This window comes from Sinocyclocheilus grahami, unplaced genomic scaffold, assembly GCF_001515645.1.
Source record: "Sinocyclocheilus grahami isolate Dianchi unplaced genomic scaffold, SAMN03320097.WGS_v1.1 scaffold1016.1, whole genome shotgun sequence".
In the NCBI taxonomy this organism is placed as follows: Eukaryota; Metazoa; Chordata; class Actinopteri; order Cypriniformes; family Cyprinidae; genus Sinocyclocheilus; species Sinocyclocheilus grahami.
In genome coordinates, this window is record NW_015506195.1 from 356,023 (window position 1) to 383,113 (window position 27,091).

General features: G+C 35.9%; 2 protein-coding genes across 3 annotated transcripts in view; one reads left to right on the forward strand and one right to left on the reverse strand.

The window, feature by feature from the left end:
- The window catches only part of LOC107565675 (single-stranded DNA-binding protein 2-like), a 29,015-nt gene extending 18,791 nt beyond the window's left edge, over nt 1–10,224 (reverse strand). For both annotated transcript variants that reach the window (XM_016250935.1, XM_016250934.1), the window contains exons 1-3: nt 10,028–10,224; nt 2,848–2,920; nt 796–857 (exon numbers count right to left, since the gene is read on the reverse strand). In XM_016250935.1, the coding sequence (XP_016106421.1) occupies nt 796–857; nt 2,848–2,920; nt 10,028–10,080 (188 nt within the window). In that variant the 5' untranslated portion in view covers nt 10,081–10,224. The remainder of the gene's footprint in view (nt 1–795; nt 858–2,847; nt 2,921–10,027) is intronic.
- A 9,897-nt stretch (nt 10,225–20,121) lies between these two features.
- Nucleotides 20,122–24,865, forward strand: LOC107565676 (arrestin domain-containing protein 3-like). The gene is made up of 7 exons (XM_016250936.1): nt 20,122–20,480; nt 20,847–20,882; nt 20,975–21,035; nt 21,462–21,609; nt 21,713–21,809; nt 23,706–23,962; nt 24,173–24,865. The coding sequence occupies exons 1-7, from the start codon at nt 20,219–20,221 to the stop codon at nt 24,581–24,583; spliced, it is 1,272 nt and encodes a 423-aa protein (XP_016106422.1). The 5' UTR covers nt 20,122–20,218; the 3' UTR covers nt 24,584–24,865.
- The last annotated feature ends 2,226 nt before the right edge of the window (nt 24,866–27,091 follow it).

Sequence of the window (27,091 nt, forward strand, 5' to 3'; positions counted from 1 at the left end):
ATGCCTCATTTGACAGCTCCAAGCATGTAGACGCGTCCGCCAATCTTGCAACGGTCAACTTGAGGTCATTCACCATAATAAGCAATGAATATTCGAAGATGGTTGTAAAAACCGCCGGAACCATAGATATGTAAGGATTGTGGCATCTTCGAATATTCATTAATTATTATGGTGAATGATGTCAAGTTGACCCCTCCAATATGGCGAGGTCTGGTTGAGTTGCATTAGCAGCAGTGTGTTGTCGCCACGTCCAAGAGGCACCATTTCACAGATATAATATACTGATACACATTCAGCTTTTTATATTCCCAGACCGTGAACTGTTTTTGACACAATAACCAAAGAGATGATGATAACCAAAAACAAATAAATGTTTTGTTTGTTGTTGCCGTAATAACCAAGGCAGGAGCAGTAAAGGATTCATCCTCTTTCCAGAAAGAAGCAGCTCATTTGCAGGATCCTTTGGAAGGTATTATTATTTTTAGTCCTTTTACCGTGTGCTCTTCTTTCCTTCTAGTATGCATTGTTCTGATGCTGCAGAGGCGTTATGATGTGACAAAAACTTAAGTCATTTTCTGAGCGTGGTTTCAATAAAAGCTGTTTTTGGACTAACAAGGAAGTTTTGAGCTCTGAAACTTACATGTCAAAAGATCAAGGAAAATCTGTGACACTTTAACTCGAGATCCCATGAATCCATCATTCCTATCTTAATAATTATAACTCAAACATTTTTAGCACACTAATCCCATCCAAATAGTGCTAAAGAAACTTTTGCATTTTCTAGCAGTTTCTTACCACCACCATGAGTGTAAGAACCCTGGCGGCTCTCCTAATGTTATGTTCTTCTCCCATCGGATCTGCCAAGTTAAACAGAGAACAAAGGAAGAGTTATAAAGATTAAGTGACAAGTCGACCTGTGCTCCCTTTGTGATTTAAACATCATTAATGGCAAATTCTGCCATGGAGAGCTGAACTTTCAGTCAAACATGGAGCCCAGAATAAATCTGAGACATAAAACTGTTACTTGGCATCTGTTTGAAACAGTCTCAGTGTGACTCAGTCTATGACCTCATTAATAAAAATTCTATTAACCAATTGACACTTCACTAAGCTCTGCCCTCCATGGCAGAATATGCCATCGAAAAGAATTGAAGATTTTAAGACAAGACACTATGGTGTCATGTTTTCAGTTTGTTTGTTCATGTCTAGGTTTGTTTTCGATCAGTTGCTGTGTCTTGTTTTCTGTTTAAGGTCTGGGACACACTAGACAATTTTCAAATCTTAACCAATTTTAATACCATGGGAGACCACAGACATGAAGACAATTATGTAGAAGCATGCAACATCTGGTACGTGACGCTAGCTCGCTCTCATTGGCTATCGCGGGTATCACCTCAGAGGCAGCCCGATCAAGATTCGTAAATATCAAATATGTTTTGAGTTTGGGGACACTCTGTCTCGATCAGGAGCAGCTAAATAATCATAATGACACCACACGATAGAGGATTTTGGAAAACCCATTATTATATTGTTGGATAATTTCTGGAAAACAGTCTTCAATTCTATCAAAAAACAGGAAATCCACAGATTTGGAAATACAGTATAGCAAATGCTTCTCTGATAATATGGCGGATGGCAACAGTTTCTAAGGTAGGAACAGGCGAAGGTTAGTTATCATCACTAAACCTTCTGCATACCCCTCTTCATTCTCATCCTTAACTCTTTATCAATAGACTAAACAGGAACAGAAAACACCATCAATCTTGATGAGATCATCAGTTTCATTCACTGGCCATGTGAGATGGGTTTACCGACATTAAAGCGCTTACGACAGCCACCATAAACAACATGGGTGTACCCAAAATGATCTAAATACATTGCTGTGAAAGCGACAGTTATTTTTGGGATCAAGTCCAGCGTGAACTGGTTACACGAGCAGGGTGGTAAAAGACAGGAGTCGCAAAGGAAACCGGCCACAATGGACGGGGAGGCTGGCTTAGTCACAGAGACTGGTCTGAGTCACGACAGCAGTGTCTGGCTTGTTGATGTTCACTTCTGAGTGGTGGGTCAGCCTTTGTGTTTTTACCTCTGTCATTCCTCCTCTCTCTTTGCTCTGTTCCAGTATTTATCTGATCTTATTCCTTCTCCGTCATTCGCAAATATTTACTTGACTCAAGAGCTACAGCTATCTGCATCTGACATCTGCATTTACTCAGTTGTATCTTGTCAGTGATCATGTCATCAGCAAGTGAGCTGTTGTGGACAAAGATATAAACATCTCTTCCCCAAACACAGCTTGAGAGGATGACAAGCCATTAACATTGAGTGTATCTGATACAGACCCTTCAGAAGGAAGTTAAAACATATTGCTTGCTGTCTGATGAATTGTTGCTGCAGTGCAAACAGGTCTCATTGTCCACTCTGTGTACTAGGAATAAAGCCATTAAGCAAACAGTTTGCCCAGTTTCTTGTGCCAGCATGGTTTTGTTTCCAGTGTAATTAAATTAAGCCTTGATCAGACAACAGTGAGGGTTTCATGTAAATATTATATCCTAAAACTACAGCATCTTAGATTAGTGTTTAGAAGCATTTTAGTGACAGTCATAGAGGTCTTAGTGAAAATGCAGAAAGGTAGTTCACCTACCTCTGACAGGAAGGTCTGTGCTGATTTCTGAGCTCCCACATGTAGCAGATATTCGTACACATACAGAGCTAACCTGCAAAGAGATACGGAAACCACCTTTATAGTAGCATTATATATATATATATATATATATATATATATAGAAGCATTTTAGTGACAGTCATAGAGGTCTTAGTGAAAATGCAGAAAGGTAGTTCACCTACCTCTGACAGGAAGGTCTGTGCTGATTTCTGAGCTCCCACATGTAGCAGATATTCGTACACATACAGAGCTAACCTGCAAAGAGATACGGAAACCACCTTTATAGTAGCATTATATATATATATATATATATATATATATATATATATATATATATATATATATATATATATATATATATATATAGGAGAGCAGGGTGATTTGAGCCTGCGGGGAAGTTGAGCCACCCCTTCTTTCTAGACAACCTTAACGCAGCGTCTTGAGCCACAGGTAAGGAAACTCCCTGGATAAACGGCCATTCCATCACAAGGCTCACACATATGTTTTAAGAATTTAATTTTAATTCAGCATAATCAGTGGCACAGTTTAACTCCATGTGGCTCAACTTACCCTCTACTATACAAACTATACTGGTAAAAAGTCCATAAAGTAAAGCATATGATTTTTTGAATCTTTTGAGTATCCTCTATAAATGTGTGAGTGAACCTGAGTCAGCACTGTTCAGCGGCATCCTATTAAATTTTATGATTTCAGAGAGACAAAATATTAAATTTTATCACATGCAGACAAAATATTCACTGCTGCTTATTTCTGTAGAAACAACACTCAATGCACGAACAACCTCCAAATATTCAGAGAATGCATATACACTCAAACAAAACAAAAATAAGTCAAATATATGAAGAACATTAACCACAGTGTAGAAGACCGTGTTTGTACAAGAGAAGAAAGGGCTGAAGTGGAATACTGACAGAGTGTAGGAACATTGGCAAACCAAGATCAAACACAAGAGAGATTGAGGGAGGAGATCTGGAGGTTGGAGGAATGACGGGGGCCTTGCGCTCCAGAGAATCAATCCTCCTGAGATTTTCAGCAAACTTTCATATTCTAATGACTAAGAATAGAAAAGAGATGGAGAGACCAGGAACTTTTCAGCTGTGCTCTCTTTTTCCACAAATGAGCAAAATCCAAAATCTTCCGACTAGAAGGGAAAAGAAACCAGGTTTCAAGAGTCACAGGGATACTTCACCAGTTTTAGGATGAACTCAATTTTTATATTTTCCTGCTATACAGTGTTGTTGATGACTGCCAGGGTACTGTTATTGGTCGTTAGCGTGTTCTTCATGATTGCTTACTACTCATTGCCAAAAAGGCTTCCTCCTCCAAAGTCTATATATAATTTTTTCACTCATTTTATCACCTGCCAGATGAAAATCACTTAGCCAGGTATACATCGCTATGAAAATTGACAGCACTCCTCAACAAGCCACACAATTTGAGCTATTATTTCCAGCCTGGTCTCATGTTTATACCTAGGAATTAATACGTAACATTTACAAGCACAAAACGTACAATTTTATTAATGCTAAAACGTACAATTTAGACGTATTTCAACGTTTAAAACGCACAAATCGCTACGTATTTTTAGCTAAAAAACGTACAAATATTTACGAATCTTTTATATCATTAAGATATTCGTATCAATGCATTTTTATCATTTTATCAATAAGCAATTTAGATTTTTAGACCCCTTAACCTACCTCCAAACCTAAACCTACCAATTTTACAGCGAATATGAATTGTTATAATTTTATTAATACGCAATTTAGATTTTTAGACCCCTTAACCTACCCCTAAACCTTAACCTACCCATTATATAGCGAATATATAATGATATAAAACGCAAATGACCGAAATACGCAGGAAAATAACCATTTTAGTAACATAGCATTAAAATATTTTTATAGCCTCTAATCCCACTCCTACCTATAAGCCTAAACAACATTTGAATTTGTAAAGAGCGTGTCAGTCAGCGAGGACTTTGCTGCTTACGGTCACTGGACTCGCTGCTCGGGATGGAGATGAAGATCGCCAAATAAAGGCTTGGATTTGGATTTGTTCCTCACAGTCGTATGTATTTGGAAGATTTAGATTACAGTGCACAAATAAAATTGTTTCATTTCGTAATTATGTTGCATTTTTGGTGTATTTTATAGTTCTACTGTTAGTCACAGCATGTCGAGAAAACGCCTTTTAGTGGCCCATGACAAAGTAAACATTATATGACAAGTAAAGGTTAAACGATTGCAGAAATTTAATTTATTTTAAGGTTTAAAGTGAAGTCGTGTTTAACATTATGTAGGCATATTCTTGGAAACGAGCTGGCAGCAGAAATCACACAAAACAAATTTTGTATGTTTAGATGCTGAAAATACGTCAGTATTGTACGTTTTAGTGCCTGTAAAAACGTAAGTAAATGCACATTTTATAGAACCATATGTTACGTAAAATACATATGAATTATCATGAGATCACGTTGATTGTTCATATAATATAGTGTGGTTAAGTTGATGAAGTTTAATTTCAGTATGGGCAGTGATGATGCCTGCTTTAGCTAACATGATTAATTAAAGAAATTTAACAATAGGAAATGTAACAACCAACAAACAATTTGAAATTTGAAACAATAATAAAGTAACAAAAAAAACCATACAAATATACGTCATTCAATATATGTGAAATAAAAATACAAATAACCACTGTTTAAGACAGTTTTCAGAAGCTAATTATGGACCATTGATCAAAACATCAATTAACACACACACATAAACCTGAAAAAATAACTTTCACAACTACATATGCACTTATTTTGTGCAATAAAATGACCAGGTAAATCAAATAAAAAATTGATCTCATAATTGCTCACTACAACTCAAGATACTAGATATACAATCAATATGAGAAATGGTATAAAGAGATAATAATGACAGAAGAGAAGATAGGTGAGATGGGCACATAGTCTCAGAGCGTGTCGTTAACCTCATGCTGCACCCTCATCCCATCAACACAGCGCTCTTCCCTGCTCTGCAGATGAACTGACAATATTCTCATTGGTTGTCATACACTCGCTACATGCAGACAGACTCATTTCCCAAGAGACATTAGAGCGCGGGGAGTAATGGAGTTTGAGGGTGATCCTGTCTGTGTATGCGTGTTTGCATATTTGGAACAAATATGTCTATGGGTATGTGTTTGACACATAGGTGCAGTGAAAGAGAACAGAGGATGAACACAGAAAGACAAATATTGATGGGTAGAAGAGGAGAGACAGGAAAGCAGGAACTCATAAATGATTAATGATGAGAGCTGAAAAGGAGGAGGGAGAGTGAGTGACATGAGGACAACAGAAAAAAAAAATTTTGCAACCATAATTTGTAAAATAGCTATGTTTATTCAACAAAACAGTGTCCATGAGCCTAACATCTGTACATATTTGACTAATGCTTTGAAAATGTATGCCTGTACATGTATGGCCTTTTATGTGTGGCCAGTAGACTATAGAGGAATGCAAGGATGCATATTATGAGATTTAAGGTATAATACATTATACATAAACATTACCATACTCAAAATTATGGGGGCAGTGAGATATTTCAATATTTTTGAAAGAAGTTTCTTATGCTCACCAAGGATGCATTTATTTGATAAAAAAAAAACACTACAAACAGTAATATTTTTTAAACTATTTTTTTACTTTTTTTTATATACAGTATATATATTTTAAAATGTAATTTAGTCCTGTGATGGCAAAGCTGAATTTTCAGCAGCCATTACTCCAGTCTTCCATGTCTCAAGATCCTTCAGAAATCATTCTAATTTGCTAATTTGGTGCTCAAAAATATTTCTTTTTATTATTAATATTGAAAACAATTGTGCTGCTTAATAATTTTGTGAAAAATACAAATACATTTTCTGATTTTTGATAAATAGAAAGATCAACCGCATTCATTTGAAATAGATGTTATTTGTAACAATGTAAAGGTCTTCTCTGACACTTTTGATTAATTTAATGCATCCATGCTGAAAAAAGTAAAATAAGTCATTTCTATCTCTCCTTTTTTTTTCTTACTAACCCCAAACTTTTGAATGGTTGTGTATAAATATTAAATAAGTAAATAGTATAAAGAAAATGTATTTCTAATCATGCAAATCATGTTCATGGCTGAATTTCTTATTATTGGTTAAAACTGTGTGCAAAAATGTTGTCAGTTGAAAAAAAAAAATCTGTCTGTTCGGAAGGACATATTAAAAAAACAGGGCTTCTGCTTAGCCTTTGGATTAAAGCTGGTGAAATGGAGCTATGAAAAAACTATTTTTGAGGGCAAAAGGCCATCTAGGTACAGTAAGTCTAAGGAATGAAACTCATATCCTGTGTGGACAGGACAATGCTACATTCCTCAGCCTACTGGGCCCAAGTTCGTCTGCTCTATTATGTTAATATGGATGTGGCTTGCTTTCTTATTTATCATAAACTGTCAGTAAAACTGAACATAGAAATAATTTTATAGAAACTAGAAACGAGGCAAAAATACAACATAGCTTATAAGTGCATGTGTTTAATGTTGTTAAAGATATCAAGAAATGGTGTTTGGCTTGAGCAGGCATGTAGATAGTAAAAAAAATATGAACACACGAATGAAAACCAGGAGTTTGAGGTTTAGTCCAAAAGCATGCTGCACAACACCTCGAGAAACAATGCCTTTCTCCACGACAACAGGAAATGCCAGCTTATCTTGTAGATGAAAGCGGGGAGAAAATGTGCAGCTCTGGAAAATCACTCACAACATTCAAGCTTACCAGAAGTCCAGTTTACAAATACAAGAGAAACAGACCAAACTGACAATAATGCAGAAATCACTTAACTTTGTTGGATTTCAAACAGGCGACATGGGAAAACTAAAGCACCATGCAGATTCTGTGTGTGTGTGTGTGTGTGTGTGTGTGTGTGAGATAGATGAAAAAAGGAAAGCTGTATAACACACAGGCTAAAAAGAGAGAGAGAAAGACTCCTAGCCGGTTTCTAAGCCATGCCGTCACGCTTGCTTAACCTTGCAGTAGGGCCGGTGTGATGCAGCTTGCATATCAATGATGAAGAGAAATATCAGAGGCCAACCACTCTGCGGGAAAACTGTTCCAGCAGCAGGCACGACAACACCAGTCATTCACTTACATACTGAATACAACTGCAGAACAGAGAAATTATATTACATTAGAAAATACAAAGAGAAAATATTTTTGAAAATCACCATTCGGGAACTTTATAAGAACATAAAAGCATTTAGTGACACAAAAGTGAATGCATGAACTAACAAAATGCTTGAACGGAATGTCACTTTGAATAAAAGCATCCGCCAAATGCATAAATGCATTTTTTTTTATCTTTATGACATCTGAATTATTTATTTGATTTCTATAGAAAAAAAACCTGCATGCTGATTTTGTTTCATATTTTTGTTTTGGTAGCTCAAAGTGAGGAATATTCCACATATGTGTTCCCACATGGAGCTGTGGAGAAGAAAAGAAACTTCAGGCATCCTAGATAAACATCCTATTGTACATTTTCCACTGAGCTAAAAGCTGTTAGAAGACATGTTGTGACAGATGTTTTCTTTAGTAGACGGTTTGCATGTCTTTGATTTGAATAGCTCAGATCACTTACATCAGCAAGGGTCAGATTTAAACCATGTATTATGTTACAGTTAGTTCCATGCAAGCTGGCATTTTATTTACTCATCAAAGCCAAATTTTACTCACTTTTGGCATTTGGCAAATGTTCATTTAGGACCCATATGTATGTATATGTAGCAAAACCCTAAAACACACATACAGTTATTAAGAATACTTACAGCTACTTATTGCTACTTACAGGATAGTTTTAATCACCTTCCTGACAATGATGAAGAAATGTGACTCCTCAAACTGAGATCAGCCAACAAACCATTGACTACAGGGTGAGCTTATCAATGTTTGATGATCTTTACAAAAGAAGAGCAACTTCTAAGTTAAGAGGGTGCTTAAAGGGATAGTTCACCCAAAAATTGAAATTAGCCCATTATTTACTCACCCTCAAGCCATCCTAGGCGTATATGACTGCGTAACACCGACGTCCTACGCCATCTGCCCGGAGCTGCTTCCGTGTACAACAGTGAGCGCAAGCTAGATTCAATTGATTATTACGTTTTGAATATGGTTATTTTTCTTACAAAAAGCATCGATTCGCTACAGGAGGCCTTTCTTCACCCCCCGGAGCCGTGTGAGGCACTTTTTATTATGGATGGATGCTCTTTATTTCACTTCTTTTGGACTGATGCACTGCAACACCTGCTGAGTGCCATTAAACAGCTTGGAAGATCAAAGACAATTTTTTATATAACTCCGATTGGATTCATCTGAAAGAAGAAAGTCATATACGCCTTGAGGGTGAGTAATTCATGGGCTAATTTTCATTATTTGGGTAAACTAACCCTTTAAGATCGCTATTCAATATACAAGGTTTGCGTTGACTATAATTCACGTTTCTTTTTTTCCCTTTTTTTAAATCCAGTTATATTATTCAACTTCTAAACTGTACTTACATAGAATGTTTTCATCTCATTTGAATGAAAAAAAAAATTATTAAAACATTTTTTATTAATAAATACTAAGTGCACCTTAAGAAAAACTATAACATCATAAAACTATTGAAGTGGTGAGCAAAAAGAGAATAACCTTTAAACAGATATTGAAAATATTAAATAAATGGTCAAAGCATCAAAAACAAAAACAAAATATTTAGAAATTCATATACATTTAAGCATAAAATCTTGATTTTGAGAATAAAGTTGTCCAAACTATTTTGTCAACCGCCCTATTACTGTGAAATGGTTTGAACATCCTTATGATTAAAGCTTAAAACACCTTCAGGCTCAGAACAACATAACACAACAAGCTTGTTTTGTTTAGCGATCAGTCAAAACGTCTAAGACAAGGAAAAACAGCCAACAGACATTAAGATGGACAGCTGGTAATGTCACTCAATGTAAAATCATAAAACACTAAGTTACAAAGGGACAAGGAAGCAAACTATCTGACTTAGTTAATTACGTGCTGTTAAAGAAAGATGCTGCCCTTGACTGCTCAAGAACGATGGAGGATACTAAATTATTCTTGATAATCATACTACATGACCACACGATTCACTGAGTGATCTAATATTATTTCTCATAATGCAGAAAGCACGTAACTTGAGGAGCGAAGCATACAGTAGTACATGCGACAGCAGCTGTCTTACTGTGTGTGTGTGTGCGACTGCAGATGTGATCGCGACAATTCCTCCTCCACCTCCTGATCAATATAACTTACTTTTCTCGGGCTTGACTATCCGATGGCACGCTGTTCTTGCCTTTGGCGTACATGCTTGCACAGACGCGACTGTCACGCACCTGTCAACCCATCACAGCCTCTGTCGAAACAATCTCGTCCCCATAGCGACTCCGTCAGCTCCTCACCATTGGATGGACCGCGATGAACAGGCGCCCTCTCTCTTCTCTCTCTCTCTAGATGCCAGAGCAAAGAAAATGGGACGGCGACGCCCACTCAACACCTTTTACTCTGACTGCAGCCACGCCCCCTGTGATCAGGTGAATTCGGAGGGGTGGCGTGCGATTTCTTCTGACCCAGTGGCGTAAAGTCTGACCAAGAAAGTGCGAGTACACATAAAGATTTATTTCATAATCATTTTAATAATGACATTTTACCCTAAGAAACCTTAAAGTGTTAGTTCTCCCAAAAATGAAAATTCTGTCATTAATTACTCACCCTCATGTCGTTTCAAACCCGTAAGACCTTCGTTCATCTTCGGAACACAAATTAAGATATTTCTGATGGAATCTGAGAGCTGTCTGACCCTGCATAGACAGCAATACAACTGAAATGTTCCCAAGTCCAGAAACGTAGCAAGGAGATCTGTAAAATAATCCATGTGACATCAGGGGTTCAACCGTAATTTTACGAAGCTACGAGAATACTTTTTGAGCACAAAAGAAAAAAAAAACGACTTTATTCAACAATTCGTCTCCTCAGCATCACCCTGTAGCGCCATTTTGGAGAATATCAGCTGGACGTAAACAGCGTAAACTGTTCTGTGTCAGCTACATCACAGATACACTGTTTTCGTTCAGATCAAATCCAAACAATGTAGGAAACAGATCCGGCGTGACGCAGCTGACACAGAACACCATACTCTGTTTACGTCGAGCTGATATTCTTGTTGAATAAAGTAATTTTTTTCTTTTATTTTGCGCACAAAAAGTATTCTCGTAGCTTCGTAAAATTAGCATAGAGGAGAAACAATAATGTACAGTATGTGGAAAATAATGTTTTTTCTTAAACCGCATAAACACATTGCATTACACCAAATACACAAAATAATGTTCTTTTTAGCAACGTCATATGACCCCTTTAATTCCATATAGTTTAGAGACCTTAAGAGCACATAGGCTACACAAAATGTCCATTTGTACTAAGAAAAAGAAACTAACAAAAAAAACAAGTGATTGCTTTTTAAACAGTTTCCCAGTGGAAGTAGATGAAAAGACTCAGCCAGAATATAGACTGCAACAAACGACTTAACACTGAGAATCATTATATTGCTGTGGATTTCAACTCCTTGCATAGCTTCTCGGATGTCTAAGCATCTTAAACAGATTATGTGCGTGTTGTTGGTTAGTATAAAAAATGTATTAATGCAAGTAAGGTACACTAGATGGTACACAGTCAGGGGTGTCAAACTCCTGGAGGGCCGGAGCCCTGCAGAGTTGTGTTCCAACCCTGCTCCAACACACACACCATGTAGTTTTCAAATAAGCCCGAAGGACTTGATTAGTTGGATCGGGTGTGTTTAATTAGGGTTGAATCTAAGCTCTACACAGCTCTGGCCCTCCAGGAATTATGTTTGACACCCCTGGTACACATGTAGCGTGCTGCCATAGTGAACAATTCCAAAACAATCCACATTATATACAGTACAGACCAAGATTACTATGTTGAATTTTTTTTTCTTCTTTTCCAAAATATGGTTTCAGAGTCACCAAGATGTTAATCACACACACACACACACACACACACACCTGTTTGAGGTTTTAAGTGTCCAACATTTATTTATTTATAAATTTCATTTTAATACTGCAAATTACTCATAAGCTTAGTGCTGATGCACAACTTATCCTGTTAAATTTACCTACCATCTACGCTGGTTATCTCATCTATTTTATTCTATCCTGTCAGGTAATTTACCAGTGAGACAGACATAAAATAAGTACATAATGTTTGTGTGTGTGTTCTCATGTATATATATATATATATATAGAAAGACCACATTGGTGTATAAGAGTATTAAAAAATTTAAACAATGTTAGAACTGGTATGTGTGTGTGTTGTGTGTTTGTGTGTGTGTTCTCATATATATATATATATATATATATATATATATATATATATATATATATATATATATATACACACACACACATCCCCAATTCCAGAAAAGTTGGGACGTTGTGTGGAATGCCTTAAAAATAAAAAATATGTTATGTGTTCATTCTCTTTAATCTTTATTTAATTGACTAAAGTACAAATAAAAATAGTTCCAATGTTTTCACTGGCCAACTTAATTTTATTTTGTAAATATAAACACATTTTGATTTTGATGGCTGCAACACACTCCAAAAAAAGTTGGGACAGAGGCATCTTTAAGACTGTGTCACATCAACTTTCCTTTTAATTACAAAGTTTTATCATTTGGGAATTGGGGATTCTAATTGTTAAAGTTTTGAAAGCACAATTTTTGTCCAATCTCGCTTCATACAGGACTTCAGATGCTCAGCAGTCTGTGATTATCATTGTCTGATTCTCCTTTTCATGACTGGTCATACACTTTCAAAAGGAGACAGATATGGACTGATCCAGCACATTCACTCTGTCTATGAAGCCACACTGTTGTAGTACATGCAGAATGAGACCTGGCATTGTCTCGATCTAATAATCATGGACTCCCCATGAAAGATGTCATCTTGATGGCAGTAAATGTCTCTGTACAATTCAAATATATGCCTCCATGTCAATGGTACCTTTGTACAAATGCCAGTCACCCATTTGCTCTGCTGTTCTCCCATATCATGACAGACGTTTGCTTTTGCATCTGTCGCTGATGAAAGTCTGGATGGTCTCTTTGGTCTTTGTGACTGAGAACTCAATGTCCATTTTTCCCAGAAACAAGTTGAAATGTGGACTCATCTGACCACAGCAAACATTTCCACTGTCTTTTTGACTATCTGAGATGAGCTCTGAACAAGAGAACCTTGCGGCATCACTACATAGAATTGAGGTTTCTTGCCTTGCCCCACACAGACTGAGATTTCTCTGGATTCCCTGAATCTTTTCACAAAATTATGTATGGTATTGGTGAAAGACCTAAATTCTTTGTGATTTTGCATTGAGAAATGTGATTTTTGATTTGTTTGACACTTCTCCTATGAAATTTGGCACAAAGTGATGAGCCATGATCCAGCTTTGCTTGCAAAGACTGAGATGCTACTTTTATACATAAACATGATACCCTGACCCATTACCAAGTCCCCTTTCAAAACAGTGACTTGGTTTATTCATTTGGATCTTCTATAACCTTTTCACTTTTGTTTTTGCCTTTGTCATAACTTTTTTGGAGTGTGTTGCAGCCATTAAAATAAAAATTTGTTTCTATTATATTATATTATATACAAAATACATTTAAGTTGGTCAGTGAAAACTTTGGAAAACTCTTCTTCGTACTTTTGTTGATGAAATTAAAGAAAATCTTGATTTTATTGCATTTAACAAAATGTACCAACTTTTTTGTTACACCCATTTACACCCACACACACACACACACACACACACATATATATACACAGTAGATATACAGTATATATACTTCTGTATGTACATTGTGGCAAAAATGTTTATTCTATAAATGTTACAATATAAACTGCATGTAGCATGTTTGCTCACAGTTGTAAGGTGGAAAGACAGTTTATAGTAACTAAATTATAGATTATAAAAACAAAATTAAAAAGTCTGAATGTTAACAGGTCAGAGGAGCTGGAACACACACATTAACATGTTATTGTCATTTTTTTTCCCCTGTAAGAGTAAGTGACTCTTTATTAAGACCTGATAACTGTTGCTATTGTAAAAATCAATTTTTTATAAAATAATAATTTTATTGTCATAAAGGTTCAGGGTCAAAAACCCAATACATTCACACTACAAATGTCAGGTCAGGGCAAGTTTTCACATTTTTATTGGGACTTATCACAAAGGCTTGACACGTTCAAAGAACAGCATCTGTGTTTTCTTCTTCTTCAAAATAAATAAATAAATAAGAATAAAGCCTTCCAGAATTTACAAGAAATTTTGAAAAGGTGTTCTTTTATTTATTATACTAAATTGTATTATTATTTAACTGTATTATTTAATTGTAAATACTTGTATCATTAGATTAGTTCAACTAGTTTGTTCACATGTAGTGTGCTGCCATCTAGTGGACAAATTCTAAAACACAGTTTTTTTTAGAGGCCACTGTGCTTTTGGGGTCTTGATGCAGCATAATTTTTGTAGCATTCCTCAGATCTGTGCCCACAATCCCATCTCTGAGATCTGGCTTGGTTTTTTGATCTGATTCATCTCATGTTCACCAGGCCCAAATGGAAATATACACTCTAAAAACACTGAGTTAAAAACAACCCAATTTGGGTTATTTTTAACCCAAGTGCTTGGTAAATATAGGACGGAACACATTTTGGGTTAATTTTAAAGTCTATGTTCACACACTGTCAGTTTTTGGGATTGACAACAGCATTACAGGTTAGAGACAAAATGTCACGTTGACACAGCAACAGCAGCTACTTGAATACTGTCTGAGTATACTGTCTGCTTCCATGTACAACTGTTGGCACAAGCTACATTAAAGTGATTATTAGTTTTGAATATGGATAACACATCGATTAGCTACAGGAGGCCTTTGTTCACCCCGCCGGAGCCGTGTGAGACACTTTTTTTTGTTACGGATGGGCGCTTTTTATTTAACTTCTTTTGAACTGATGCATGCAACACCCGCTGAGTGGCAAAAAACAGCTTGAAAGATCAAATTAAAATTTTTTATATAACTCCGACTGGATTTGTCTGAAAGAAGAAAGTCATATACACCTAGGATGACTTGAGGGTGAGTAAGCTCACAGTTGTAAGGTGGAAAGACAGTTTATAGTAACTAAATTATAGATTATAAAAACAAAATTAAAAAGTCTGAATGTTAACAGGTCAGAGGAGCTGGAACACACACATTAACATGTTATTGTCATTTTTTTTTCCCTGTAAGAGTAAGTGACTCTTTATTAAGACCTGATAACTGTTGCTATTGTAAAAATCAATTTTTTATAAAATAATAATTTTATTGTCATAAAGGTTCAGGGTCAAAAACCCAATACATTCACACTACAAATGTCAGGTCAGGGCAAGTTTTCACATTTTTATTGGGACTTATCACAAAGGCTTGACACGTTCAAAGAACAGCATCTGTGTTTTCTTCTTCTTCAAAATAAATAAATAAATAAGAATAAAGCCTTCCAGAATTTACAAGAAATTTTGAAAAGGTGTTCTTTTATTTATTATACTAAATTGTATTATTATTTAACTGTATTATTTAATTGTAAATACTTGTATCATTAGATTAGTTCAACTAGTTTGTTCACATGTAGTGTGCTGCCATCTAGTGGACAAATTCTAAAACACAGTTTTTTTTAGAGGCCACTGTGCTTTTGGGGTCTTGATGCAGCATAATTTTTGTAGCATTCCTCAGATCTGTGCCCACAATCCCATCTCTGAGATCTGGCTTGGTTTTTTGATCTGATTCATCTCATGTTCACCAGGCCCAAATGGAAATATACACTCTAAAAACACTGAGTTAAAAACAACCCAATTTGGGTTATTTTTAACCCAAGTGCTTGGTAAATATAGGACGGAACACATTTTGGGTTAATTTTAAAGTCTATGTTCACACACTGTCAGTTTTTGGGATTGACAACAGCATTACAGGTTAGAGACAAAATGTCACGTTGACACAGCAACAGCAGCTACTTGAATACTGTCTGAGTATACTGTCTGCTTCCATGTACAACTGTTGGCACAAGCTACATTAAAGTGATTATTAGTTTTGAATATGGATAACACATCGATTAGCTACAGGAGGCCTTTGTTCACCCCGCCGGAGCCGTGTGAGACACTTTTTTTTGTTACGGATGGGCGCTTTTTATTTAACTTCTTTTGAACTGATGCATGCAACACCCGCTGAGTGGCAAAAAACAGCTTGAAAGATCAAATTAAAATTTTTTATATAACTCCGACTGGATTTGTCTGAAAGAAGAAAGTCATATACACCTAGGATGACTTGAGGGTGAGTAATTTATGGGCTAATTTTCATTTTTGGGTGAACTAACCCTTTAATCAGGGGTTAAAGCAAAAAAAAATTCTGAGGCTGAACTTTTTTCCGGGGGTGGGGTGGAGGGAGGGTACGGGGCAGCACATGCAAAGCATGCAATGACTGTGGCAACTTTAACATTTGAAAGGATACTATGGCAAAGTTATTGCTTTCCTTATTCAAACTGTTTTTTTCATGAATATATGGTTGACCTGAAGAATGAAAGCTATATCATACACTTGGAAAATTATGAGCTATATCACTGCTTATCAACACTAGGGGTGTAACAATACACTTAGCTCACGAGATGAGACAAAATACAGATACTTGGTTCACTAGAACGAGACAATATTGTAATACTATTATTAAGAAATTTTCAATGACAAATTATTTGTCTTTTAATTACAAAAAGTAAAACAATGCAGTTGTATTTTGAAATATTTTAACTAATCTAGGGCTGTAACTAATGATTATTTTGGTAATCACGTAATCTACAGATTATTTTGACAATTGAGTAATCTGATATTTTTTAGTAACAAATAGACCTAAGTGAAAACCAGGCTTTAGTATGACTATTTATATATAAACTAACGATGAGGCAATAATAATTGGCTCAAATAAAGTATCAAAACCAAGTAATTACATGGTTGCATTGAACAGCACTGTTAAAATACATAATGTAATATGCCTATACATAATGACAGGGGCGGATTTAGTGAATTGGGGGCCCCAGGCAAAATATAGGAATGGTGCCCTATACATTTGCACACATTTTCCTAGATCAACCTTGAGGTTCCATTTTGTTGTTTTCAGCGTAAGCCTGTGTGCAAAGACTGTCTAATTCTAAACTTTAAAATAAATTTATTTTTAGTTGTTTTAACTACAAATTTAAATAAAACGGAAACAATAATGAAAAGGCAATTATACATTTACACACCTAAAATACATATATCAAGAGCATGCTCACAGATGAGAACAAAACAGTGTTGGATGAAGTGGATTAAAGCCCTGCACGGGTCTCAAATATAGGCCCTAGCCCGTCTTTTTTCCCAAAAAAAGCTTATACTGTTTCAGCTATTAAAATAGTTCAGTTTTGTATGTAATGGAAAAGTTATATTTCGTTTCGTTTTTTTTATAAAGTAAATTTAGAAAAACATTTGGAGTATTTTTTGTTCGTTAAAAGTAAGTTATTTTGTTTTTTTTAAAGTAAAGGCCAGCGGCAGACAGTGAATTTCATCATAGCCTATAGCCTATGTTTGATCAATTTAGCATTCTCAAATCATCAGGACTTGCTATATCACCACTTATCGACACTGGGGGTGTGACAATATACTTAGCTCACGAGATGAGACAAAATACAGATACTTGGTTCACTAGAAAGAATATTTTAATACTAATTTTAAGAAATTTTCAATGACAAAATGTTTGTCTTTTAATTACAAAAAGTAAAACAATGCAGTTGTATTTTGAAATATTTTAACTAATCTAGGGCTGTAACTAATTATTATTTTGGTAATCAAGTAATCTACTGATTATTTTGACAATTGAGTAATCTGATATTTTTTAGTAACAAATAGACCTAAGTGAAAACCAGGCTTTAGTATGACTATTTATATATAAACTAACGATGAGGCAATAATAATTGGCTCAAATAAAGTATCAAAACCAAGTAATTACATGGTTGCATTGAACAGCACTGTTAAAATACATAATGTAATATGCCTATACATAATGACAGGGGCGGATTTAGTGAATTGGGGGCCCCAGGCAAAATATAGGAATGGTGCCCTATACATTTGCACACATTTTCCTAGATCAACCTTGAGGTTCCATTTTGTTGTTTTCAGCGTAAGCCTGTGTGCAAAGACTGTCTAATTCTAAACTTTAAAATAAATTTATTTTTAGTTGTTTTAACTACAAATTTAAATAAAACGGAAACAATAATGAAAAGGCAATTATACATTTACACACCTGTAGAACCCTCTCAAGGATGATCAGAAGAAATGGACAGCACCTGAGTTAAATATATGAGTGTCACAGCAAAGGGTCTGAATACTTAGGACCATGTGATATTTCAGTTTTTCTTTTTTAATAAATCTGCAAAAATGTCAACAATTCTGTGTTTTTCTGTCAATATGGGGTGCTGTGTGTACATTAATGAGGGGAAAAAATTAACTTAAATGATTTTAGCAAATGGCTGCAATATAACAAAGAGTGAAAAATTTAAGGGGGTCTGAATACTTTCCGTACCCACTGTATGTAAAACTTTGTCCTATAATTGTATAGCTGCTTTTTCGGTAGCTTGAATGTAAACATTGTCATGAATTTGTTGTATTCCCATTTGTAAAATAGCCAACAAACTCATTGTTGTAGGCTAGCCCGATTACAAGTGCGTAGTATAGCACGATTTTCTGTTTCTATTTGGCGTAATATTTCTATGCAGAAATTGACTTTGGCATGCAAAAGACTGATAAATTCATAATTAACGGCATGGGTTCAGTCGACAGAAATACGGGACACACAGGTCTATAATAACAGCTGAAGTGTCTGCGGGGCAAATCTCAGGTCAGTCTGAGCGCTCATGGTACACACAGTGCGTACAGCCGTACACCTGCAGGCGCCACAGACTGGGACGGTTGTTGTGGTAATAAACACCTTAAACAGCAAACGTTCGCGTGTAATGCGCATATCCTATATGAAAAGCATTTTAGGGGGCCCTTGGCTTTTGGGGGCCCAAGGCGGTCGCCTACCTTTGCCTAATGGGTAAGTCCGCCCCTGCATAATGAACATAACAAACTTAAGTACGTTGTATTATAACAAATACCTGCAGAGGGCGCCAACGGCCCGGTGACGTTTCACTTTACAGCGTGATTAAACGATGTTTAAATCCATTCAATTTGAATATTTGGCAATTATATACTTTTTTAATATTTGGTGAACATGCAAACTCAGAAACTTTTATTTTGAAATCGCGATGTACAATAAATGGCATATTTAGAAATATCAAGTAGCCTATTCTCCTGTGCTGGCAAAGGTTTATAAATTATTTACGTTACAACTCTATTGAGAAAAGGCACAGTTTCCCCAAATGAACAATTCAAATTCACAGCATATGCAAAGGAAGAGTTTAGCCCCTTTCACACATACAGTCTTTACTGGTAAATTACCATTAAGAGATCATGTGTGAACATGACCACACCCCCGGTAAATTTGTTCTGGCAATCATATCGTTCTTATGGAGATGACATGATTACTCTGAGCTGTTTACAAAGCTCCGCTGCTTTTTAATGAGTTTTTCTATGTAAATATGCGCTAGATGGACATCTTTGAACATTGCGCCTCGCAGCTTTTTCAACGTGTCGCGCTTCTCCATTCATCAGGGCTGCGACTCTGCATTTGGATACATGCGCGTCTCGTGTTTATAAGAGCAAAACATTCTGATTGGCTAGTAATGTTAGTTTGGTTGAGAGTGAAAGCTGTGCTCATCTCATACCATTGGTAGGCGAGCTCATGGACTCGAAAGTGCATATCAACAAGTTTTATTTTATTTTATGTAGTATTACTTTAAGCCCTGTTTAATGCTAGCTGGTCATTTTGTGTCAGGATAAAAAATGTTAAAAGATGTGTGTGTGTGTGTGTGTGAAAAGTTCATTTTTTGACCAATAGCAATTATTTAAAATGCATCTGATCACTCTACACAATAACCTAGAAACAATGTGAATGAACACCAAGCAGCAAACTTTGCAAAACACAACATTTATGTCACTGCCAATCTTTTGGCCATGCCTGTACTGTAGACTCAAACACCGCGATAAATAACTCAACCGCTGGGTCTGACCCAGGATCTGAGTAACACTACCAAAACCCAGGATCTTTTAGAGTGTAAACCTCAGCTAAAAATAGCTTCAAACCACAGCATGTCCCACCCACAGCTGGGAGCCCATATACTTCCTTGATTGTTTCCTGCAGTCACGTGCCTGAGTAAAAAGTGATATTTCATTCAGTTCAGACGTCAGAAGCAGATATTGCCACCACAAGACATAATGTCCCTCACTGTGAAAAACATTTCTGTTACTTACAATCCTATCAATCAGAGCAATACCTTCACCAGCGGGGATTTTATATCGGGACAAGTCATTCTGGATGTAGCGAATAACACACACATGCAGTCGTTGAGTGTGAAGCTCAAAGGGAAAGCAGAGGTGTGCTGGAGCGAGCATTACGGAAAAACCACGGTTGTTTACTCGGACAAGGAGAAGTATTATTCGGTTGAGAGATTCTTTGTTCGGGAGGATAAACATAATGGTAAGAGGAACTACAGCTGTAGGTTTTGTTTTACAGTTTGAAGAAACCAGGTCGATTTAACCAGTTTTATTGCGTTTTGTAGCGGGGATTTTATATCGGGACAAGTCATTCTGGATGTAGCGAATAACACACACATGCAGTCGTTGAGTGTGAAGCTCAAAGGGAAAGCAGAGGTGTGCTGGAGCGAGCATTACGGAAAAACCACGGTTGTTTACTCGGACAAGGAGAAGTATTATTCGGTTGAGAGATTCTTTGTTCGGGAGGATAAACATAATGGTAAGAGGAACTACAGCTGTAGGTTTTGTTTTACAGTTTGAAGAAACCAGGTCGATTTAACCAGTTTTATTGCGTTACTTGATCTTGTAGGAAATGAAATGCTGAAAGATCCATCAGGACAGCCGTGTAAGTCTGTTCGCGACTTTAGATGAATATTACAAAAAGAGCTGTGAGAATTAAACTTAAAATATTCTGATCTTTGATTTGATTTTTCATAGATTCGTCTGTTGTGGCAACAGGGCGTCATGTTTACCCATTCACCTTTCAGTTGCCTCAACAGTAAGTTACGGGGGAAAGAATGATAAGAACAATGTTTTAAATGTACCTTTTTTTAATATATATAATCTTTGTATTCATGGTGTTTTCATAGTTAAAAAATGTATACAATTCAAACTAAAACAAAAATGCCAAAAGGCTACTTTGTGTCTTGAATACATGCAAATGAACAAGGATTTTTCTTCCATTTGCATGTTGATTATGCCACACTGACTTTGATTATTAATAAATTAAAACAAAATGCTTTGACTGCTTAAATTTAATATAAATATATTGAATGTATATTATATATTTTTTCTAAAATATTAAAATATAGTTAATAAAATGGAACTTCATGCCAAACTACTTTACCTATATATATATATCAACCTTTTAATGTGACTTATTCCTGCTGTACAGGTTTACATAAGGCATTTATTTTCCCTAAAGGCACTTCCCACCAACCTTCAAATGCTCAGTTGGAAAAGTTGTCTACACTTTGGAGACAAAACTATCCAGGTCAATGCGTGTTTCTAGCAAAGACAAAGCAGAGTTTCACTATGTCCCCAGACCAGATGAGTCCAATCCTGAACTAATGGTGAGATTACATCTAAAATCCCACGTATGGCTTTACCATACATAGCCTATCTATATATTTTGAGGTTCTCTCACCTCTGTATTTTATGTTTTGCCTTGTTTAGGCACCTCAGTATGGAACCAAAGATAAACAAATGAAACTCTTCAACCCTGGGAGTGTCTCCATGAACATAAACACTGAGAAAATGGGATACCACCTTGGTAATGTTATATTTCTTATAACATCTCAGCTGTCTTTTCTCATATTGTCAATAAACTCTAGTTTGATGATTGTAAACAACCATTTCAAGGAAAGCCTTATTTAAACCATTTCTGTACATCTGTAACAAGATTAAATGTATGTAAAATTGTAAATATCTTTGTGGAGTAGGTGAACACCGGTAGATGGACTTTTCCATGCTTGAGTTTCATGTTTACGGTCTGTGAGCACTCTTGTAAGCAAGTAGATTACGATGAGGAACAAGGTCTTTTTAGATCATGTGTTTTCAGCTGTTGTAATAGCTGACAAAGAAGTTACACATGTCAGGCTTGAAACATAAACTTGAAACCATAAGTTCTCTCCCCCGTTTAAACCCACGCACCACTTCTAGAACTGGTTCTACTTGTTGTTGTTCTTCTTCTGGGAAAACAAATAATTTAAAGAGGATGTACAATACAATCAATGTTATCTGTACTGTACATTTTTTTTTAATTTTCAGTTGTGTATTTTTATATCTCCTATTTAACATGCATTCTGAATTAAGAGGTCTATTTTGTCAAAAGGCAGACAGAGTCATAGTTTCTATGATATTTTACCCAGTAATTATAATCAGTGTTGGGGGTAACTCATTACAAGTAATGCGAGTTACGTAATCAGATTACTTTTTTCAAGTAACTAGTAAAGTAACGCATTACCTTTTTAATTTACAAGAAAATATCTGAGTTACTTTTTCAAAAAAGTAATGCCAGTTACTTTGTTTTCCTATTTATTGACTGACAGCTCTCCTGTCCCCATATTGGGAGAAATCGGGAGTACAGAGGCGTTGTGTGCGCTGTGTTAACATGATGTTACTGTAGTTCTAGACTAAATGTGAATGTGCATTAATTCATCCCACTCACAAAAAACAGATTTAGTATTCATCAAAATGAATTAAAACAGTGAAATGCAGAATATCACTCAGAACTCAGAATATGACGCAAACCTGCAATAATTAAATGTTAAATAACACAAATGTATCTAATACCATTTTATTTACTGATGTCTTTGCTGCTGACCTTTGATGATCCAGTTCAACCGTACTAATAAGCAAAAATGACTTTAGAGAAACTAACAATTGTGCTTTGTTTTTTTATTGCTGAAGAGTGTTTCTTCTCCTGCGTTCTACTGTACAGACGTGAATTTACTTTTGCTTCAGCCTGAGGTTTATTCATTACACTTTTTGGTGTGAAAGGGCTTTTATATTTGCTATAAATAGAACTTCTTATATTAAAAACAATCAAGTCCTGCTTATATTTAAAAAGTAACACGAAAGTAACGCAAAAGTAATATAACGCATTACTTTCCATAAAAAGTAACTAAGTAATGTAATTAGTTACTTTTTTTAGGGAGTAATGCATTACTTTTAAAAGTAACTTTTCCCAACACTGATTATAATTGAACTGTCTTGTTGTATAATACCATTTTATTTACTGATGTCTTTGCTGCTGACCTTTGATGATCCAGTTCAACCATACTAATAAGCAAAAATGACTTTAGAGAAACTAACAATTGTGCTTTGTTTTTTTTATTGCTGAAGAGTGTTTCTTCTCCTGCGTTCTACTGTACAGACGTGAATTTACTTTTGCTTCAGCCTGAGGTTTATTCATTACACTTTTTGGTGTGAAAGGGCTTTTATATTTGCTATAAATAGAACTTCTTATATTAAAAACAATCAAGTCCTGCTTATATTTAAAAAGTAACACGAAAGTAACGCAAAAGTAATATAACGCATTACTTTCCATAAAAAGTAACTAAGTAATGTAATTAGTTACTTTTTTTAGGGAGTAACGCATTACTTTTAAAAGTAACTTTTCCCAACACTGATTATAATTTAACTGTCTTGTTGTGTTTCGCTACAGGAGAGGGCTTGAAAGTTTTGGCTGAAGTTCAGAACAATTCTTCCCGTGCAATCAAGCCAAAATACTGCCTGTATGAAAAATACAGTTTTTTTGCAAAAGGCAAGAGAAAACTTCACACACATGACCTGCTTAAAGAGGAAGGGGAACCCATTGAGCCGAACTCAAAGAAAACTGTTACCAAAGTGCTGTCCATTCCTCCCAGCCTTACCATCTCTATCCTAAACTGTAGGGTCCTCAAGGTTGAGTACAGACTCAGGGTGAGTTTTAGCATTTAAAGAAAAGACAGAATGGCATATCTATTCATATTCACATTCATATTCAGAATGGCATATCAAGTTGGATCTCCATGTTAACTATTTTAAATCAAATGATATGATGATCGCTGATTTGAGATGGGTTTCTTTCTGTTGTCATTACCCATTCCTTATTGAATCATTTGTTTTTCAATATCTATGTTTTCTGTCTAGGTCTACCTGGATGTGCCATATGCCTCAGATCCGGAAATCAAATTCCCAGTTGTGATTCTTCCTCCTCAGACTGTGTCTGGTGCTACTAACAGTGACTTTGGAATCTGGAATCAACCACCAGAAAGCAATATGTACCCCAACCCACCTCCTATGGCTCCACTAGCCCCACCACATAATGTAGTTGGTCCACCTGGTCAGTTTGGTGCCCCTGGCTACTATGGACCTTCTCTGAGTCAGTTTCCTGCTCCTGGTTATCCTGGACCTCCGGGTCAGTTCACTTCTCCTAGTTACACTGGACCTCCTGGTCAATTTGGTCCTTCAGATTCACATCAGTCTGACCCATCAGCTCCACCTCTTTATCAGGAATATCAATTATATCCACAGTTGCCAGACCACCCAGAAAAATCCTGACAAAGTGATTTTAGATCAGCTTCTAGGCTGCTTGTTTTATTACTGTTTTATCTAGATTCCTAGAATAATTTGTATTAAGATGTAGCCTTTTATATTTTAGGTAGTGATGTTGACTGACAATAAGCTAACAACATTTTATACCATTTATTTTTGTGTTTCTAAACCTTCAGCATAGTGCTACATTTTACATCCAATGAAAAAGATTGGATAACTACTTGATTTATTGTTAAGAGTAGCCTATATTGTCCTCTGGAAATGGTCTATGCTATATACAGTTTCAGGGAAAAAGTATGTGAACCTTTACACTATTTATTCAACTTGAAATGTTAAATTGTACTAAGTGACAACTTGACTAAACTTTATAATTTTAAGGGAGCATAAACGTATATATTTTCAGTTGAAATGACAGTTTTTTACAGTGTAGATTACTTTCAGTTTCTACATGAACTGTTACGAAATGTATTCAAAACAATAAGTTACAACAATTTAGACAAACAAGTCTGCTTTAACACAACCATGTTTTCTTTGAACACACTGTGACACTATTGTTCAACTGAATGTATTTGATGTATTTCTATTTATTGTGAAAACCTGGCAACCCTGTTCATTAGTGCCACCTGCTGTCAGAGAGTGCGTCTCATTCAAAACCTGCTGTTGTTTCGCGCAGATGTTTTTATGTAGCACCTAAAGTCAGACCATTCTGTTTTTGTTTTAAATCCTGAAATTAATCTAAATCAAATAAAAAACAACTGCCCGTGCAGATCGTGATTAAAATGCAGTGGTTGCCTCTAATTTCAAATGGCTAGATATTTTTGTTTGAAGCCAGTTTGTTTGTTATAAAGCAAATAGCCAATAAATAAATTTGCTTAAAAAAAATCAGTATCAGAATCCAATTTGCTAGTTAAAAAAAAAGAAAATCTGAATTCTGGATCAGCTATGACCGGCGCATCACTAATTAAAATACTAGCCTAAGTAAAATACCTCAAATTTGAAGCACAAGCTGGGATGTCTTTTTCTATCAATTCTTGTCTTTTATAAAGGCCGAGATCAGGGATCTTGGGCCTAAAAAGTTTGGTGACCACTGCTTTACAGCATCACTATGTAACTGTTTGTCCTCTAGTGGTAAAAAAATAAATAAAACTGCATGCGTCATGAATGTTTTAGTTGTTTTTTGCCTCTGCACTGGTGTACACATGCAAAACTAAAACAAATAAAATAAAATGTTATCTGAGCAGGTGCCATATTTAATGCGCTTTTTTTGACTTATTGGAAACATTGTCAAACATTTGTGAAATTAAAAACATTTTCAAACTGGCATAAGAAAAGTTTAGAGGTCATTAAATGAAGCTTTATACACTTGTGCATCCCGTTTATGTGCTCGCAGATCTCCTCAAACCTTATCAATCTATTCTCTATACCAGGGCCGTTTCTAGGCATAGGCGAGCTAGGCGGTCGCCTAGGGCGCCACCAGCTGAAGGGGCGCCAATGAGCGCACGTACTGGGACTTTTAGCAGGTTTGTGATAAAGAGTGGCAATGTCACCCTGAAATATGACTGCCGCCTGCACTGGATCCCCCAACATTATTGGGCTAGAGTACTGTCAATCTGACGATGCCTGTATGCCACTAGATCAGAGTGCTGTCAATTGCTGCCTGATTGTTGCATGCAAAGTTTGCATTTGGAGCGCTCAACAACGCCATTAGATCAGTGGGCTCTGTCAGTGCTTTGGCAAGGTAACACTTTTTTTTGCCATGCAATAAAGCTAAGTTCAAAGGCCAATTTAAAATATTGGTACAGTAAATAAAGTGCACAAAATCAGTATTTTGTTTAGGCAGTATTTGTGACACTTTTGTGGCACATTTGTCCAAATATTTGTATTGGTTACTTTTATGCCACTGATAAAGCTTTTATATGTAGTTTGGGGTAACAAAGGGGTTTTATAGGTTTGACTGAAATAATAATGCAATAACTGACACTTTAAGTCAATGTTTCAAGAAACAACAACAAAAAATTGAACAAAAAACAAATAAAGTCAAAAAAGTAGCCATTGATAATATCTAAATCGCACTGAATCTCCACAAATTAGTGTCGTTACTATGACAACCAATTTGAATGTGACAAGCAACTGGCGTCTGAAAAGAATATACATATATGTATATATATAAATATATACATACTGTAGGGATAGGGATTTCGCCTAGGGTGTCAAATTGGCTAGAAACGGCCCTGCTCTATACTTTCAATAACCTCCTACGATAATTATTACACACTCCAATACATGCGAGTTAGCTTTTTTTGTTTACAGATTTTCGTATTTGCGAATTACGTAGGCCTAGGCAGTTTCCCACGAAATCCATCCCTACTATTCTTAAATATGAACCATTAGGCACATGACATGGGTTTTGACTTTATTTTATCCACCTTATTTTTCCCGTAAGAGCGGGTGAGGCCATTTGTAAATTTAATGGGTCTGGCTTCCGTTGTCATTCGGTTCCAGCTGTTTTTAGCT

Excerpts from the sequence above, each read along its gene's own strand:
- LOC107565676 (XM_016250936.1), top strand. The coding sequence starts at position 20,219 with ATGTCCCTCACTGTGAAAAACATTTCTGTTACTTACAATCCTATCAAT. Across the intron at positions 20,481-20,846 it reads TCGGGAGGATAAACATAATG|GAAATGAAATGCTGAAAGAT; the intron begins GTAAGAGGAACT and ends TTGATCTTGTAG. Across the intron at positions 21,610-21,712 it reads AGTCCAATCCTGAACTAATG|GCACCTCAGTATGGAACCAA; the intron begins GTGAGATTACAT and ends TGCCTTGTTTAG.